General features: G+C 44.8%; 1 protein-coding gene across 9 annotated transcripts in view; it reads left to right on the forward strand.

Moving 5' to 3' along the window:
* Nucleotides 1–1,396: 1,396 nt before the first annotated feature.
* cast (calpastatin) overlaps nucleotides 1,397–16,996 on the forward strand; it is a 44,953-nt gene continuing 29,353 nt past the window's right edge. For 7 of the 9 annotated variants that reach the window (XM_084445204.1, XM_084445205.1, XM_084445207.1 and 4 more), the window contains exon 1: nucleotides 1,397–1,523. In XM_084445204.1, the coding sequence (XP_084301330.1) occupies nucleotides 1,449–1,523 (75 nt within the window). In that variant the 5' untranslated portion in view covers nucleotides 1,397–1,448. Of the gene's footprint in view, nucleotides 1,524–8,563; nucleotides 8,697–16,996 lie in introns of those variants that run through there. The other 2 variants (XM_084445206.1, XM_084445211.1) reach the window with 1 other exon arrangement.

The raw sequence follows: 16,996 nt of genomic DNA on the forward strand, positions 1-16,996 counted from the left end.
GGCTCTTAGAGATGGAGTGTAGGATACTTTTTTGCCACCTCCCAGTAGCTTAGGAGTTGCACTGTCCCGTCTTGTATAACTTGTACAACCGGTTGAACTTCCCGTTGATTTCATGACATCTCATAGGCTATATGTTTTACACATCAAAGTCAAGTTTGTTTGCTCAAGTTAAGGAATGTGTCAGATGAAGGCTTGAGGTGACTTCCTGTCTCTACGCATCCAGTCCTTACCGTTTGTCGACCTTTACACGACCCCAACACTAGATGTTGCAATTCCATGATTCATGCTGTTTTGTTCTGAACTTGCAACTAGTTCTGTGTCATTAGAATATTCTATGTCCCTTTCATAGCCTCCAAGTCATTCACTGCACTGCATTAGCCAGTTAGCATTAGCCACTTGGGGCTAGGAGGTCCCAGTCTAAATTGAACTTGACCTCACTTGGCAAACAGCTGAGATGGCTGTAATATAAAACAGCAGTGTGAGGACCCACCCTACTCCTCCGCATAATGATCTAGTCATGTTGCAACCTATCACTTGCTATCTCATTCCCTACCCCTGTCAATGTGTAGCCTAGCCTACTGGGCCTATTGATTTGGTGGACATTGATTCACAGTGGCTACAGGACGCGCATTGTCTCAGTCTCGATAACCTTTGTTGTTTGGTTTTGTGCGTTTGTGTGTTTTAAAATCGACTCTTTCCTCTGTGTGTGAATGTTTGTGGCCGTATAAGTGTGTGCGGTATGAGGCAAGACGATGAGCCGCAATGCATAGCCTACACGCAGTTATCTGGAGGTGTTATGGTGCGTTCGTTTATAACTGGGAGGTGGGAAATTGCGACTTGCTACTAGGAATTATTAAATAAAACGCTGCATGAACTCGCACTTCCTCGTCGCAAATTCGGATATGTTTCTCAGCCCCCAGTTGCTCGAATGCACTAGATATAACTAGGTAACTGTGATATAATGGTATATAGCTGAATGCACACAGGTCGGAGGTAGGTATTTTGCCACTTGCCACCTCCGACCACAAACGAACACACCATAAAACCCAGCTCAGCGCAACTCTTCCGCCAGATATGGGGGGACTCGCCTAATTAGTGAAACCAGGTGGTGTAGTGCATGGGCGGGGCTAACACACACGGTTAAGTATTTTTACTTTCTGAAGCCGGGTTTCACACCTCTGGCCGTATCCGCTTCCCCCGAGGACCGGCTCAGATGTGTCCCTTCATAGTCGGGGCGTCACGGTCAACAGCATTCCCTTAATAGCCCCGGGTCTCTGCCGACCGTTATGCCTCTCCCACTCGCTCCGTCCCCTTATCCCGGCTGTCCGCCACACCCCCTGCTCCCTCCCCTCCCCTCGCGGATGCATGGGAGCGTGTTCCAGCTGAGACACTCGGCGGAGGCAGTCGGAGGCAGAGCAAACTCACGCAGGCAGACAGCAAACACAATCATGGGCCAGTTGTTCAGCTGGATCCGCGGTCCGAGAGACAACCAAGGCCTTCAGGATGTGGCCGTGGAACAGCAGGTGAGGATCAAACCGCACGCGCGCGCTCTCTCTGTGTGTGTGTGTGTGTGTGTGTGTGTGTGTGTGTGTGTGTGTGTGTGTGTGTGTGTGAGAGAGAGAGAGAGAGAGAGAGAGAGAGAGTGATTATGATGTGCAACTTCTGTCTTGCAACGTTCTGTGTGTGTGTGTGTGTGTGTGTGTGTGTGTGTGTGTGAGAGAGAGAGAGAGAGAGAGTGTGATTATGATGTGCAACTTCTGTCTTGCAACGTTCTGTGTCTACGTTTGTTTTTATATGTGGGAGTTTGAGTGATCATAAAGTGCGTTCGGTTGCGCGTGCGTGTTTTAATAAGAGACACATGAGGCGCGTGTGTGTGCGTTGTGTACAGTATGTACGGGAGGCAAGTCGGGGAAAAGTTCTCTTGGCACTAACCCAAGTCAGATGTCTCTCTCTCTGTCTCTATCCCCCTCTCTCTCTCTCTCTCTCTCTCTCTCTCTCTGTCTCTATCCCTCTCTCTCTGTGTCTCTATCCCTCTCTCTCTCTCTCTCTCTCTCTCTCTCTCTCTATCTCTATCTCTATCCCTCTCTCTCTCTCTTTGTCTCTCTCTGTCTCTCTCTCTGTCTCTCTCTATCTGTCTGTCTCTCTCTCTCTTTCTCTGTCTCTCTCTGTCTCTCTATCTGTCTCTCTGTCTCTCTCTCTGTCTCTGGGTAAATGCAAACGTGTGTGTGTGTGTGTGCGCACGTGTGTGTGTGAATGTGTGTCAGAGTACTGAGGGTGGTGACATCCAAGATAGTTAAGTGTGTGTCTCCATATATTTTGTCTTATCTGAGTGAGTCACGCTTTGTTTGTGTGTGTGTGTGTGTGTGTGTGTGTTTGTGTGCGTGTGTGTGTGTGTGTGTGTTTAAAGGTTGGCCTCGTGCCACAGTAGGCTGATAATATGCTGTGCTGTTGTGAGGACGAGTCTCTGGGCTGTGTTATGTGGAGATGTAACGTGTGTAAATTTCATATCACGATTATAGTGACCAAAATTATCACGGTTATCACTATTATCACAGTACTGAAAAATGTCTAAAACTACAGATACACATGCTGAAATCCAAGTTTTATATTGAAAACCACAAATAAAATTACCAGGACTATGCACTTTTTTTTGCATTAACATTAAAATAATGCGTCTTTTAGACTGTTGCTAACTTTGGTTGATGCTGGACAGTATTTACAGTGAGTAAAAAGCGGGTCAATCAAGCACGGTTTTAATGATAAAATGATCTTGATAAATGTAATCAAATGTAATCACTGTTTATCATCATACCGGTTATTGTTACATCCCTAGTGTTATGGTCCAGTGTCCCAGCCAGGCATATTAAGCATATTCCCACTGTAGCCTGCCAGTCCTGCTCAACATCATCTGCTACTGTCCTCACACACACACACACAGGAAGTGACCTCACATTATCTTTGCGCTACACAATACCGCCATTACTGTTGGCAAGTGGACAAAGGTGTTGCTGCTTCCCCAGTCTTACTTCCTCCACGGATGTACACACATCTCACTGTACAGTATGTCAACCCTGTTATGAAAGTAGCTGATTAGTTTGTAGAGTAGTGTGTAATCATACTGTATGTATCAGGGGTGACACTTGAGACTTGTTTTTTGTCCACTCTGATGAAACACGCTCGTCATCCTTTGGTCAGGTGTTTTGCATTTCTCAATCCATTCAATTCAGTCCGCAAATATGTACTGTAACTCAATACTCATAGCTGTACAGAATGTAAAAAAAACAAGTGCACATGAACAAAGTTCATGCTAAAAATGTATGCCCGATATACAGATAGTTTTTCTCTGTTAGTCCGATGTAGTTTTCTCTCTCTCACAACACAGAAATCAAGTCTGTAGTTATATACTTGCTTACATGGACATGTTGAACGGTACAGTGGGCCTGTATGGTGTTGACTGGTGAAGTAGAACAGTGTGATGGTGTTGGTGTTTGACCAGTCCACGTGCTGCTATTGATCTGGTCTGTGACGGGAGGGAACAGCTGTTCCCCACAGAAATGGGTGATACTAGCCTGAGGCGTGTGTGTGTGTGTGTGTGTGTGTGTGTTAATAGTGCATGGTTTAAGTATAAGTAGATGTGTATCCCATATACCAGTGGCTTCTCAAGCATGCACTGCAGGGAGACACTTCTAGTTTTTCTTGTATTCTTGTAAATGTGTGTGTGTGTGTGTGTGTGTGTGTGTGTGTGTGTGTGTGTGTTAATAGTGCATGGTTGAGTATAAGTAGATGTGTATCCCATATACCAGTGGCTTCTCAAGCATGCACTGCAGGGAGACACTTCTAGTTTTTCTTGTATTCTTGTAAATGTGTGTGTGTGTGTGTGTTAATAGTGCATGGTTGAGTATAAGTCGATGTGTATCCAAAGGTGATTATGCCAATGGCTTCTCAAGCATGCACTGGAGGGCGACACTTCTAGTTCTTCTTGTATATGTATTCTTGTAAATGTGTGTGTGTGTGTGTGTGTGTGTGTGTTTGCGTGCATCACAGAAAAGAGCCCAGCCGTCAGATTTCGCGCTTCACTGTCAGTTTTGGCTCCGCTGGCGTTCCGATCTCAACAACACGCTCAGTGAATTCATCATCCTGGTTATATAAGACCTCTGTTGGGAGGCCTTCCAAGCCTCTGTGCTTCACCTGAGAGTGCAGGCTACTGCTCATTCTGGCTCGACTGAACACGACACACACAACATTCATAACACACATCACAGGCCCTTATCAACGGGACATTAAGTCCGCACGCCTATTTTCATCTGTCACGGTTGAAAAAGCTGTTTTTGAAAACTGCTAGAACGCCAGCAAGATTTGTAACCACTCACACAACCCGGTGTGTTTACCACACTCTGGTGCATTGGGCCGAGATGTACATTGAGATGCTCTGGGTTAGTCTTCTTGACATGAGCAAATATAAAGGACATAATTAGCAGTGGAATACTGTTCTAAGCAATCCTATTGACATCACTATCTGTAAAGCGCATTGTGTTGCCTCTGGGTATGAAATGCGCTATACAAATAAAGCTTTGATTGATTGATTGACTAATCCTCACAAAAACTCAAATATTCTCAAAGTTCGGGCGAGCGTCGCCTTTAGCAACTGAACACGTCAGGGCCATGGCTAAAATGCTACACCAAGCTCGTATTTGAACAGTAGAGGGCCTTGGCAACGTTACTTTATAGTTTGACAGATATTTTATAGCAATTTTATAGATACAGTGTTTAATTATTAACAAAATGTTTGAGTAACTATTTGATTGGTTCGGCACGGCTGGATTTGGTCAGCTGTGTTTATGTGGTTTGGAACGGGGGTGGGGGGGGGGGATGGGGGGGTCAACGAAGCACACTAACGTTACCTAGAATGTACGGGGCTAAATATAACGACCTAGACGGTACAGGGGCACCCAGCTGAGTAAAATATAGTTACCCAGAAAGAGAGGGAGGGGGAGGGGTGGGAGGAGAGGAGAGACAGGGATATAGGTAGAGAGAGAGAACAGGGGAAGAGAGAGAGAGGGGCAGAGAGGAGGAGATGGAGAGAACGGGGGGGAAAAGAGGGTGGAGGGAAAGAAGGCGGGAGAGATGGGGCAACAGGACAGGCGTGTGTGTGTGTGTGTTTATTTGTTTATTTTGTTTATTTGTAAACAGGATCCCCGTTAGTTGCTACCCAGGTAGCAACTATTCTTCCTGGGGTCCAAACATAAAAACAATCATACATTTTATTCCATATTAACATATACAACCCAGAGCCCTCCCCACAATCATCTATTACCTAGGCTATAGTCAACCATGCGTGTTTTGACATTGTGTGTTGTGTGTGTTGACATTGAAATTCCTTGTGTGTATTTAGGTTGGGCGGTTATCCAGGCTGGTATTTAGTGTTATTTTAAGTGGTAAATACAGTAGAGACATATATGACAGCCAACGCCCTCCTATACAGACAGTAGGCTACTGTACTCATATGAACTAAAGGCCAGCCTGTGTTTATTGTCGCACACTAATTTATCAATTCTCTCTCTGACAAATTTCATTAAAAGTAAATCTATGGTCTTGACACAATGAAAAGGATGTTGCTGCTTGTGCTGGATTGATTTGATGTGGTTGTACAGTAGCCTACCTTCCTGTCAAACAATAACTGTGTTTCTTTTTTGTGTGTATTTTGGCTGGAATGTGGATTGGGCGAGAGCAAGCTAGCCCTAGACTGTCTGAAGGCAGTTTCACTCCAGTGAATTCAGGGCTGTGGGAACTATTTCCTGGGAGGGGGGTGCTGTAAATATTGGGGCAGAGGGGCACAATAAACGAGGGATCAAAAGAAATTTGGAGCAACGGCACTTAATTTCCTGCATGGTGCATTTTCTATGCACCAACGCTACTTCCATACTAAACCAAGCTGGTTTCAATCCTCCAAGTGATACACAATCCTGCCAGAACGCGCCACGTTTATCAAGGAGCTCCTAGCGGCCTGAGGCCCTCGGCTATAATGCAAGATCAGACCGCATAAAGAATATTACAGTATCTGGGTTTGTCAACAGGACTTCAGGACGATACACATGGGCAGGATCTCAGACGTGACTTTGCTAGTGCCTGCTGTCTGGAGCTCACACTACTTCTGTACTGAATGACCCCTGAGTCCGATCTTAGCGGAGTTTCCCCTGCATCTACAATGTCCTGCCAAAGCTGCCTAAAGCATCCGTTTTGGAAGTGGACTTTTTTTTTGAATGAAGGACTACAATGTAGTGGATATAATCATGTTTTTATAGATCTTTTTTTTTAGTACCTTTAATTAAAACCCTCTGCACAGTGATGCATGCTGGGACACAGCGTGCGACTGTGAACAGATGTTGCACGCTAAAATACGTTGTTTTTAAATTCAGCCTTATGTCCGATGTTACTTATTGCACTAGTTCCAGCATATTATAACATGGTCCGTTTTGCCTTAAAAAACACCAGAGACTTCTGAGCAGACCCCGCCCATCAGCACTGATTTGTTCCCTGCTCAGGGCGAGTCGTTTGATTGGTCTATTTCCCCTGGGAGGGGTGGAGCCCGGCGCAGGCTTAGCTCAAGGTTTTCAAGACAGATAAGAGTTACCAAGGGTTACCAAATGACTTAGTCCCACCCTGCGCAAGCATTCACACACACACACACACACACACACACACACACACACACACACACACACACACACATTTCCTCCTACAGGGATTATTCAAGTTTATATCCGTTTAACCACCCACCCACACACGCGTGTGCAACCACACACACACACACACACACACACACACACACACACACACACACACACACACACACTACTGTAGAGATTTGATCATACTACCGCAGTCATTGAGGCATGACAAAGTTGGAAGCAAGATCAACCGATCCCTCAACAAACACAAATAACTTTATCGCCCAAATGCCAATGACAACAATTGTACATGTCGAGGGGTTAGTGGCTTGTTCCCGTTGCCTTTTTAGGATATTTTTTAGAAAAATGCAGTTTGTTTGGTGGAATGCAGATACAATACAGCCCATTCTGGTCAGACGAACCTCAGGGGACTCGTTTCCTTGGGAATCCACCACTCCTTTCTCCTACTATCGGACTAAACGCTACTAGGGTTTCACTCAACACCAAGTACTCATCATCTGGTCCAGACAAACTGAGATATATTCATTCATCTTTTCTTAATATACGTATATAATATAAGTATAGAGTGCAAACCAGAGTCAGCTGCATGGATCAATTACTTAATTAAGTAATTTAAAGTAAAGTGAAAAGTTGTGTTTGATTTGTCTTACAGTTGGTACTTATGGGACTGATCCAATTTAGGTTTCATTGAAGTAGGAAACCAAATGCAACCAAGTATTTAACAGTATTTTCAAATGGTAAATGACCAAGGTCTGATAGAATTCACTTTGAAGTTTAGACAATGCCTAATCACCGTTTCAAAATATTAGACATTGGCCACTAGGGGGTGCCGTATTTCAAAGTCCCGTCTGTTTTGCCCACAGACTAACCCTTTCATATGTTCCATTGTTAGAGCAGAACTCTAGAGAATTTCCCCCTGAGCTTTGTTGAAATCTAAACATTCATCCATTAACAAATCAGTTGAGATGTTAATAAATGAGTGGAATGGTGGCGTGTGGCGCATAATGACGCCTTGTTTTTCCAAACTCTTACACAACACTGGGCTGACATCACATCTCTGCGTGTTCCTGTCTGGGAGAAGGAGCCCACCAGAGAGTTGGTGTATAGAGACGCAGTTCTTTCATCCGCCCTACTTGCTCTCTTCCTCCCCCTCTCTTCGCACCTCTTCCTCTCTCTCTGACTCTCTCTCTCTCTCTCTCTCTCTCTCTAAATCTGTATAAACATGGGTGTGGTTTGGGCTAGAAGCTGCATGTGGCTTTCTCTCTGTCTCTCTCTCTCTCTTTCTCTCTCTGTAATAAATCTCTGTATAAAGGGTGTGGTTTGGGCTAGATGCTGCATGTGGTTCGATTTCTCTCTCTCTCTCTCTCTCTCTCTCTCTCTGTCTCTCTCTGTTTCTATCCCTCTCTCTCTCCCTCCTTCCTCTCTGTTGTCGAGTCGCTCTGCAGCCCAGATTCCTGAGCAGTGAGTGTACCAGACACGCCCAGCGTCTGCCAAACAGGCCTGCGAAAGCAAAGCTACTTCTGCCCTACCCTCCCTACCACTCCATCACACACCATATAGCTTCTTACAAACCCCCTTCCCTCACCCTGTATGTAGTAGGCCGTGTTTAAGACCAAACGTCTACTTCCTCCACATATACACGCGTTCTCTCCAAACCAGCCGCAACACTCTCTCTCTCTCTCTCACATGGAAAATGACGCGTCTTGTTGACTTTTCCTGGCTAGATGAGAAGCGGATGGGCTGTCGTCCCTCGCTGGCCAATCATGTCTGGGCTGGTCCATTGAGCGGGGGTGGGGGGAGGGGAGGGGCTTAAGCAGCACTGTCCAGTTGGGCTGGTTCCAATGGGTGGAGCGGGGGTGTGTATGTGCTGTGAATGTGTGTGTGTGTGTGTGTGTGCGACGTATAGACTTCAGTGGTCGTACAGGGGGGATTTAAGGTAACCCAGCTTCAGGACATCATCTTGGAATATATACTTATTTATAACGGACATACTCTCTCAATCCGATGGTACGTACCTAGAAACAGTTCATATTTGTGTGTGTTGTGGTTTCCTCTTTTGATTGCCAACCCTGTTGATTCAGTTTGTAGGTTTGATAAAGACTTCAGCTTGAGGGGCAGCCCATGGAAATTATTGTTGTAGGCAGTTACTGATATCATTTATCTTGTGTGTGCAGACTTTCTATGAAGGCTTGTGTTCCAGTCAGGTCGTTTACATGTGCGTACTGTACTCTAATTTTATGTGTGAAGTCACTTCAAGCTTGTGAAACTTTGATACTTTTAAGTAGCTGTAGTTATTAAAGGGATTGCGGAAGAATGTGTACATCTTAAAGGTGGCAATGGACATTTGAGGCAACTTGGGTAAGCGACATGGACAATATTATTATTGGTAAGGTTCTATCAAGTGGAGGTTTAGGAACGTATCATGTTAAGTGATGTCATCATAATGCTGCAGAAAGTGACACGAACACTGCTCAGCTCACAAAATGTAGCTAAATATCCCACTTTCAGACCCCAACAACTTTACTGTATGTACAGTATAAGCACTTTCTGTACATGTTGGGCAAAAACTCCCCAACAGACACACCCACATGCACACAAGTAATATGCAGAACACAATGTCAGCAATGCAGCTAGGATTTCTAGTTTGTCAGTGTGATCTCCAACAGTTTGTCAACAGAAAGCACACATTCTTTATCGAGCAGTGATGGAGCAAACTAAAGTCCTAGAATAGAGGGGGAAAAAACATCAAAAAATAGTCTAAAATAGCATTTCTGACTTGGAAACCTTCTTTGGGTGTGTCACACCCTAATACCTCAGACACTATAGGACCTAATGTATTGTGAAATACACATTCACAGCCATTATAAGCATGCCAAGAGTTTGTCTACATAAGTTAACATGTGATACAATGTGTTTTTTTATCCTTTATTTAAACAGTTAGTCATTCTGTATCTGGTTTCAGCTTGTCCTGAAGGCCATTCTGACTCCAAGAGGACAGTGCCAGAACATTAAACGCTGTTCCCCGTTCAACAGTAGCTGCAGCCGGGGGGGGGCATCTAAAATTAATCTGCCTTGTGACCAACCGTGTGTGGTGCTGGAAATCTCTCCACAGCCGGAGTGTAGAGAAGAAGAGGCATAGTTTCTGGAAGCTTCCTTTGCAGTAGCTATAGTTTGCATAACGAGACCGTAAACATTACAAAAATGTGTCCAAAAAGGAAACGGGCACTTAGCATAGCCACGTTAGCATACCACACCCACTGACCAGGCCTGTATATTCTTGTATTTAACACTAGGTCTACAAACTCATTATACCTTCCCTCTACAGTAATTACTCAGCAGTAGCAACATTAGCTTAGCATCTCCCAGCCGTTTCACATCTGTCTGAGCGACGTGGTCTGTGGCATGAGGTGGGGCGCGGGATTAGTGATCGCTTAACGCTGCCAGCTCAGAGAGGCAAGATCAGCCTCTTTTATTGTTGAGTAAGCACTCGTCACATCTCTAGACGGAACATCGTATCCCTCCCGGTGAACACCCCCTCCCCGGTACGACCGCATCATTACCCGCTGCAGGTGACTCTGCTGGCTGATTATCTGTGTTGCACCAATCAATGATGACTCGGTGCAACTATTTGATATGCGTACGGTACGCCCTCCGAGGGTCTGGCCAGGGACTGACTCTAGCCTGGAGGAGGTCCACATGTTTCGAAGATGGTAATGATTTAAACTCGGGCTATAGTCAAATATCTGTAGTCTACGGAAGAGCATTAGGGCCAACAACTGAGTTAAAAAAAAATTAAGCTTTAAAGTCAGAATTTCTGAGAAAAAAGTCAGAAATAACTTCTGAGAAAAAAGTCAGAATTTCTGAGAAAAAAAACTCAGAATTTCTGAGAAAACAGTCAGAAATAACCTCGGAGAAAAAAGTCAGAATTTCTGACTTTAAACTCAGAAGTAAAAAAAATAAAATAAAAAAATCCGCTGTTGACCCTAATGCTCTTCCGTAGTAGTCTGCCACACTTGGATATATTTTCCAGTAAACCTTTACATTACATTATATTACAATCATTTAGCAGACGCTTTTATCCAAAGCGAGTTCCAATAATTGCATTTACCGTAGGTAGTTAGTGTACCACGACTCGCCAGAACTCACAAGTGCATCTCGTTCCTGAACAAGTGACTAAGAACATAATCTAGTGCTGAAGCCAAAGTGCATGAGTAGCAGAATATAAGTCCAACAGGTGCTCAGGAGGGAGGGTCCTGGTTGGACCTCTTGAAGAGGGGGGTTTTTGGGAACCTTCCTGTCCTCGTACCCATGCACTCTGTGGCATCAGTCAGAGAGGGGAGGTCAGCTGAGGTCACCACTCATGTCATGGCTATTTTGGCCACGTCCTGGACTCTGGCGGGGGACATATTTCCCTTTTATCAGCTGGTCACTGGTCGCTACTGTTGACAGCAGCTGAAGCAACTAGGTTTGTCCAGAATGTGTGTGTGTGTGTGTGTGTACTGTGTGTGTACTATGTGTGTGTGTGTGTGTGTGTGGTTGTTTCCAACAGAGTGTGTGTGTGTGTGTACTGTTGCACCATATGTGTGTGTGTGTGTGTGTACCGTATGTGTGTGTTTGTGTGTGTGTGCGTGCGTGTGTGTGTGTGTGTGTGTGCATACATGTGTGTGTGTGTGTGTCTGTCAGAGTAAAGGAATGTGTTAGCCAGGCTGAGATGGCACCTCTGTCCCCCACCTGATGAAATCCCGTGACATGTGCAGTACCAGAGGCCACCACTAGGAGTGCTAGCCACAGTTCCTTTTTCACATACTTTTTTTTTTGTACACAAAAAAACTATACTTTGTGTCTCAGTACAGGCATAGACATGCAGGTGTTTCCTATTAGTGTAGAAGTAGTTAGTGTAGACTTTTGTGTGCACTGTGTATCCTTACTATTACTAGTCCTTACACAGGATAGATTAGTTGGTCTAGTTTAGGTATTTTTTACCTGCGTCTCTATCTGGTTCTGTATGTGTGCACACAAGCTTACAGTAGTTGGTTCCACAAGCTTAACAAGTTGGTTCCACAAGTTTAATTGGTTCTACTAGACTACATGAGTCATTGATGTCCATGATGCATTTTACAAGCAATGTTGGCTATTTGTGTGCATTGTCTTGTCAGACTGGCAGCCATTTTGTTTTCCCTGGCTATGGTTAGAGCTCACATCTTGAGTCGCGCATCAGAAGTGTTTATTGTGATTGCCAACACATTTTGCTTTGAATACTGAAGCTATGCTACAGTGTGTGTGGAAAAGTATAGTCTATTCTACTCAGGAATTTAGATTATGTAAACGTTTCCTTGCTTAAAAGGATTCTCATACAGTAGGCTGGTGTATCCTAAAAGAAATCCATCATTTCCACTCCATCACTACCAACGAAGAGCCTGCATCATGGCTGGGTACCAACAGGTTTACTGGGCCCTTGTTAAAACCTGATACTGAATGTTACAGCACAGAGATGTGTGTGTGTGTGTGTGTGTGTGTGTGTGTGTGTGTGTGCGCGCGCGTATGTGTGTGCATGCGGGTGTCTGAGAGAAAGGGAGAGGGTGCACTTGTGTATGTTGTCTGTGAAGTCTGTCATACTGTGGCTCTACTGTGGTTCTACTGTGCTTTACTGTGTTCTACTGTGCTCTACTGTGGTTCTACTGTGCTCTAATGTGGTTCTACTGTGCTCTACTGTGCTCTACTGTGGCTCCAGCCCTTACAAAGCTGAAGTCATAATAACTCGCTGCAACAATTGACTGCAATACATATTTCTCCCTGCCTCATAAAACAGACGCGGGGTCAGTACCGGCCTCTTCCCCGGCCCCGGCCTCCGTCCACCCAGGTACCGACCGGACCCAGAACGGGAATGGTCCTGGTCTGTTTGTTGACTGTGTAAACACGGGCCTGTAACGGGAGATGGCTTCTTTGCGTGTGGTTCAGTCCGTCTCATGCATTCGGTACCTGCTGACTATGGATTGCTTGTGGAATGTTGCTGGAATGTTGCTAATATCAGACTCGGGTTGCCAGACAGGTGAGCTTTGAGACGAGAGAGAGAGAGGTGAGCTCCTGCTTAGAGCAATGAGAGCGAAACAAACCCTGAGGTAACCTACCACAGGTGGGCGGCCACGAGGCGACCTCAATAAACGTTGTTTCAATGTTAGCAAGATGTTTGCACTCTTGGCTTGAACTGTAAAAAAAAAAAGAAGATTGTTTACAATCTGTGGGAGTTTCTTAACTCTAATCAGCAGCGAGCGATAGTCGTTTGTTGTTCTTTGCTGAGCTGGAATAGCTTTGATAACTTTTGAAAGCAACGTTCCAGCAGCTCTGTTTTGTTCAAAGGTTTGATCGCCGATGTCAATTATTAACTCACTCTGAGAGGATCAGCAGTAACAGACAACTGTTTGTCGATCATACAGCAGCTGATGAAGAGCTTTGATTTAACTCTGATGCCTCCACTGACTCGTTCTTTTTACACAATAATCTATAAAATGTTTAGCTACGAAATGTTTAGGCTACAGCATCGTACAGTAGATTTGAAATCCCGAGCTTTGGTTATTTTGAGGTCCTCTCGTACCTTGACTTTGAAACAGAGCCTGCGCATCATGTCGCCTTGCCTCTGCCCGGGTGTCTGCCCTGCATTCTCCATCCAGGTCGTATTGCTCCGTGTTATCGGACTGTGTTAATTAGGATTGACCGTTCACCTGTGTGCCTGTCTGCTGGTTTCTGGATGGTCACTATGACTGCTTGCTCAACCTGTCTGATATTGCATGCGTTTTTTTTTTTTTCTCAGGCGCAGGGATGGACACCTATCTCATAGATTAGCGGTGGAGAACACTTTGTTTGTTTGTTGGTTGGTTGGTTTGTTTGTGTGTGCTGTTGCAACTATGATATAGTATGATATGAGCCATCCATGCAGACAGAAATGTACTGAGCATGCTGCGTATCTATACTGTTGTGATTTTTACACTTATTGTACTTATTGTATCAGTTGTTTTTTGAGTGAAAACCCGCAAGACTTGTCGGCATTCTTCAGTTTGGTGTTACTTCCTGTTTGGAGGACCGACGAGCAAAACGGTCAAAGTAAATGGCAGAACGCCACGTCCAATGAAATGACCTGAACCAGGCCTGAGGTTAATGCAGTACAGCTCATCTGGACCATAGTCATGTGAAGGGAGTATAAGTGAACAGTGTTAGAATATGAAAGTACTCTATGCCTCCTTACCTAGTTACCTACCTATGCTCCTACCTCCCACATAATCTCAGATCTAACATGACTGGATAGGAGAAAGCATGCGTCACTCCCATGTTTCTCTATGCAGCTAGCCAATCCCGTCACATAAGATAGGCGGTTTCGGAAGGTGGAATGCACAGGGGCCCCTTTACACACCCTTAGGTCACTCCTTCCAGAATGTGTGTGCGAGAGGTCAAAGGTCAGTACTTCAGTCCCACTGCCCTGAGAACAGCTGAGTGGTTCATTCCTCTCATTCCTTTGTCTCTTCCCTTTCTCAAGTAGGGTTTAGCTGAAACCCAATCTGAGTGCGCAAACCACCCTTGCGTCCCCTCGCACTTGCGGCTTGAGGCCTGAGCACTTAAATGACGTCAGCTGGAAGGGCCAGAGGGTGCAGGACCGTGAATTTAATGGGACAGCACTTCCAGCGGCGTGCCAACGATTCCCAAGCCAGTTTAGCTCAATGCCCCTCCCTCTTCGTTTTCATTGGCTGCCGCGTCCCTCCGACGCAGAGGCTGCTCTGACGCGCTCCTCAGCTCTCCGCTCGGCTCTGCAAATTGACTGACGTCTGTTTTAATTTAATCATAATTTCAAATGTATGTTGGGTGGGATAGGTTTGCAGCATGTGGATTTCAAGATAAATGTTGTGTTATCAGCAAATGTCATCATTTATGTGTGATGCACTGATGGACTGTGGGTATTTTCTGCTCCTAAGTCCGCGGACTTTCAGTAAGTGCGGTTAAAGTGCGCAAAATGGCGGCAGTGGCGCACTTGTGGACCTACCAATTCCGTTTTGGGACGACCCTGAGCCCTTGTGGACTTGGCGGGAACGCACATGTAAGGCCACAAGGCCGCGAGTGCTCTGCACTTTCGCCTAAGTGCGCGATTTGGGATTCAGCTTTACTCTGCTTATGTTCCATCAGGGTATCTGACCTTTGACCTCTCGCACACACATTCTGGAATATCAGTAAGAGAAAGTCAGTCGGCTTTAGCCAAGTGCACTACAAAAGGATCCTACTAATCACCATAAAGTACTTTATAGTACTTTGTGGTATTTGGGGGTATACTTTGGGGCACTTTGGGGTATTTTGGGGTGCTTAAGGGTATTTTGGGGTACTTTGTGGTACATTTCTAGGCACTTTGGGGTATTTTATGGTACTTTGTGGTATTTTATGGTATACATTGGGGCTCTTTGGGGTATTATGGAGCACTTTGGGGTATTTTGTGGTACCTTGGGGTATTTCTGGGGTACTTTGGGGTATTTTGGGGTATACTTTGAGGTACTTTGGGGTACTTTGTAGTTCTTTGAGGGGATTAGAAGAACCTCTACAACACAGATTATCAGGTGCCTCTAGGACTCCTGGTTTGTGTCCCAACTGATATTCCATTCAGAGTCATTTCCTATTGCATTTCTAATACTGCATGTCTTGAACGTGTGCCATGATTCAGTAGGTCAGGTCAGGGGTCAGGACGGGACATCTTAGAGAAATGAGTTTGTTTACATTAAAACCACTTCCTGTATGGCTTGTGTGGCATCTGTCTGAGGAGAAAGTCAGTGAGTTCCTTTTCTGTCATAATCACATCCGTCACAATCTCATCCATGTCCCTGGATGCCTCTGTTGGGATGAATCTACAATTATGAAAACAATGCTTTGACCAGCATTTCATCAGAATCTGAATTTGTATTATTGCCATACGGTTTTTCAGCGTACTAGGATGCATAACACAGAGACAACATTGTTTTGTTTTTTACTTTGACGTTCAAAACAGGAACATTCAACATGACAATAGGACGACTATCATACATAGTGCATACTGAGTACTGCATTTAGCCGACACCTTTATCTAAAGCCACTTACAATTCAGTGAGTGTGAATGTGTGGAGAGCCAAGTACATTTTCATAATATCTGCAGGAGACAGACTGATAACCTCAGCATTATTTGCACCATGCTCTATGAGCCGAGACACACAGGGTCACTATTATGTAACGACGGGCCGGTCAGAAACTTTGAATACACAAAGACTCCGCCCCTTCTCTCTCCTCCATGTCAGTCACTGGCAGTATTTGGCAGCCTGTGATCTGTTGCTTAGCAACCATCAATATTTACCCCCCCCCCCCCCCCCCTCCCCAAAAAGGGCGGTGTGACCCGTCACTTTTCAGTTGCGCTTTCCTGAGTGGGGATGACCTCACTTCCCCCTCCCCTACTTCCCCCTAGGCCTGTTTGAAAGCAGGGCCGGATTCCAACACTTTCAGGTGCACCCTCCTGACTCCTTTTTTAGATTAGGGTTGAGGCTTCTCACCGATTTTTAGCAGTAAGATATTTTTTTCATATTTCAATGAAGGAAGGATGCCACTTTAGGAGACAAGGGAGGAAGAAAGGAGAGAAGGCAGGAAGAAAGGAGCAAGAAAAGGAGTGAAGGAAATGGAACACAAAGTATTGAAACAGGGCCATATGGGAGAGGGTTATTTTTGGGGGGTAGGTGACTGACTCCTGTGGGACCTGTGCTCTCAAATGTTTCAGCACAACTCACCTCTGCCTCATTGTTCCACCATCTCTTAGTCTGCTGAACAATAGTGAGCCTGCTTGTGTTTGAGTCTGGCCTTGGGGAATCTGGTGTTCAGTTCTACTAAAAAAAGATCTCCGCCTCTCTGTCTCCATTCCTACGTTTATGTTCTAAACCCTATTATCTTAGAACATCCTCTGTATTTATGTTCTAAACCCTATTATCTCAGAACATCCTCTGTATTTATGTTCTAAACCCTATTATCTTAGAACATCCTCTGTATTTATGTTCTAAACCCTATTATCTTAGAACATCCTCTGTATTTATGTTCTAAACCCTATTATCTTAGAACATCCTCTGTATTTATGTTCTAAACCCTATTATCTTAGAACATCCCCTGTATTTATGTTCTAAACCCTATCTTAGAACATCCTCTGTATTTATGTTCTAAACCCTATCTTAGAACATCCTCTGTATTTATGTTCTAAACCCTATTATCTTAGAACATCCTCTGTATTTATGTTCTAAACCCTATCTTAGAACATCCTCTGTATT

This window comes from Borostomias antarcticus, assembly GCF_949987555.1.
Source record: "Borostomias antarcticus genome assembly, chromosome: 11".
Taxonomy (NCBI): Eukaryota; Metazoa; Chordata; class Actinopteri; order Stomiiformes; family Stomiidae; genus Borostomias; species Borostomias antarcticus.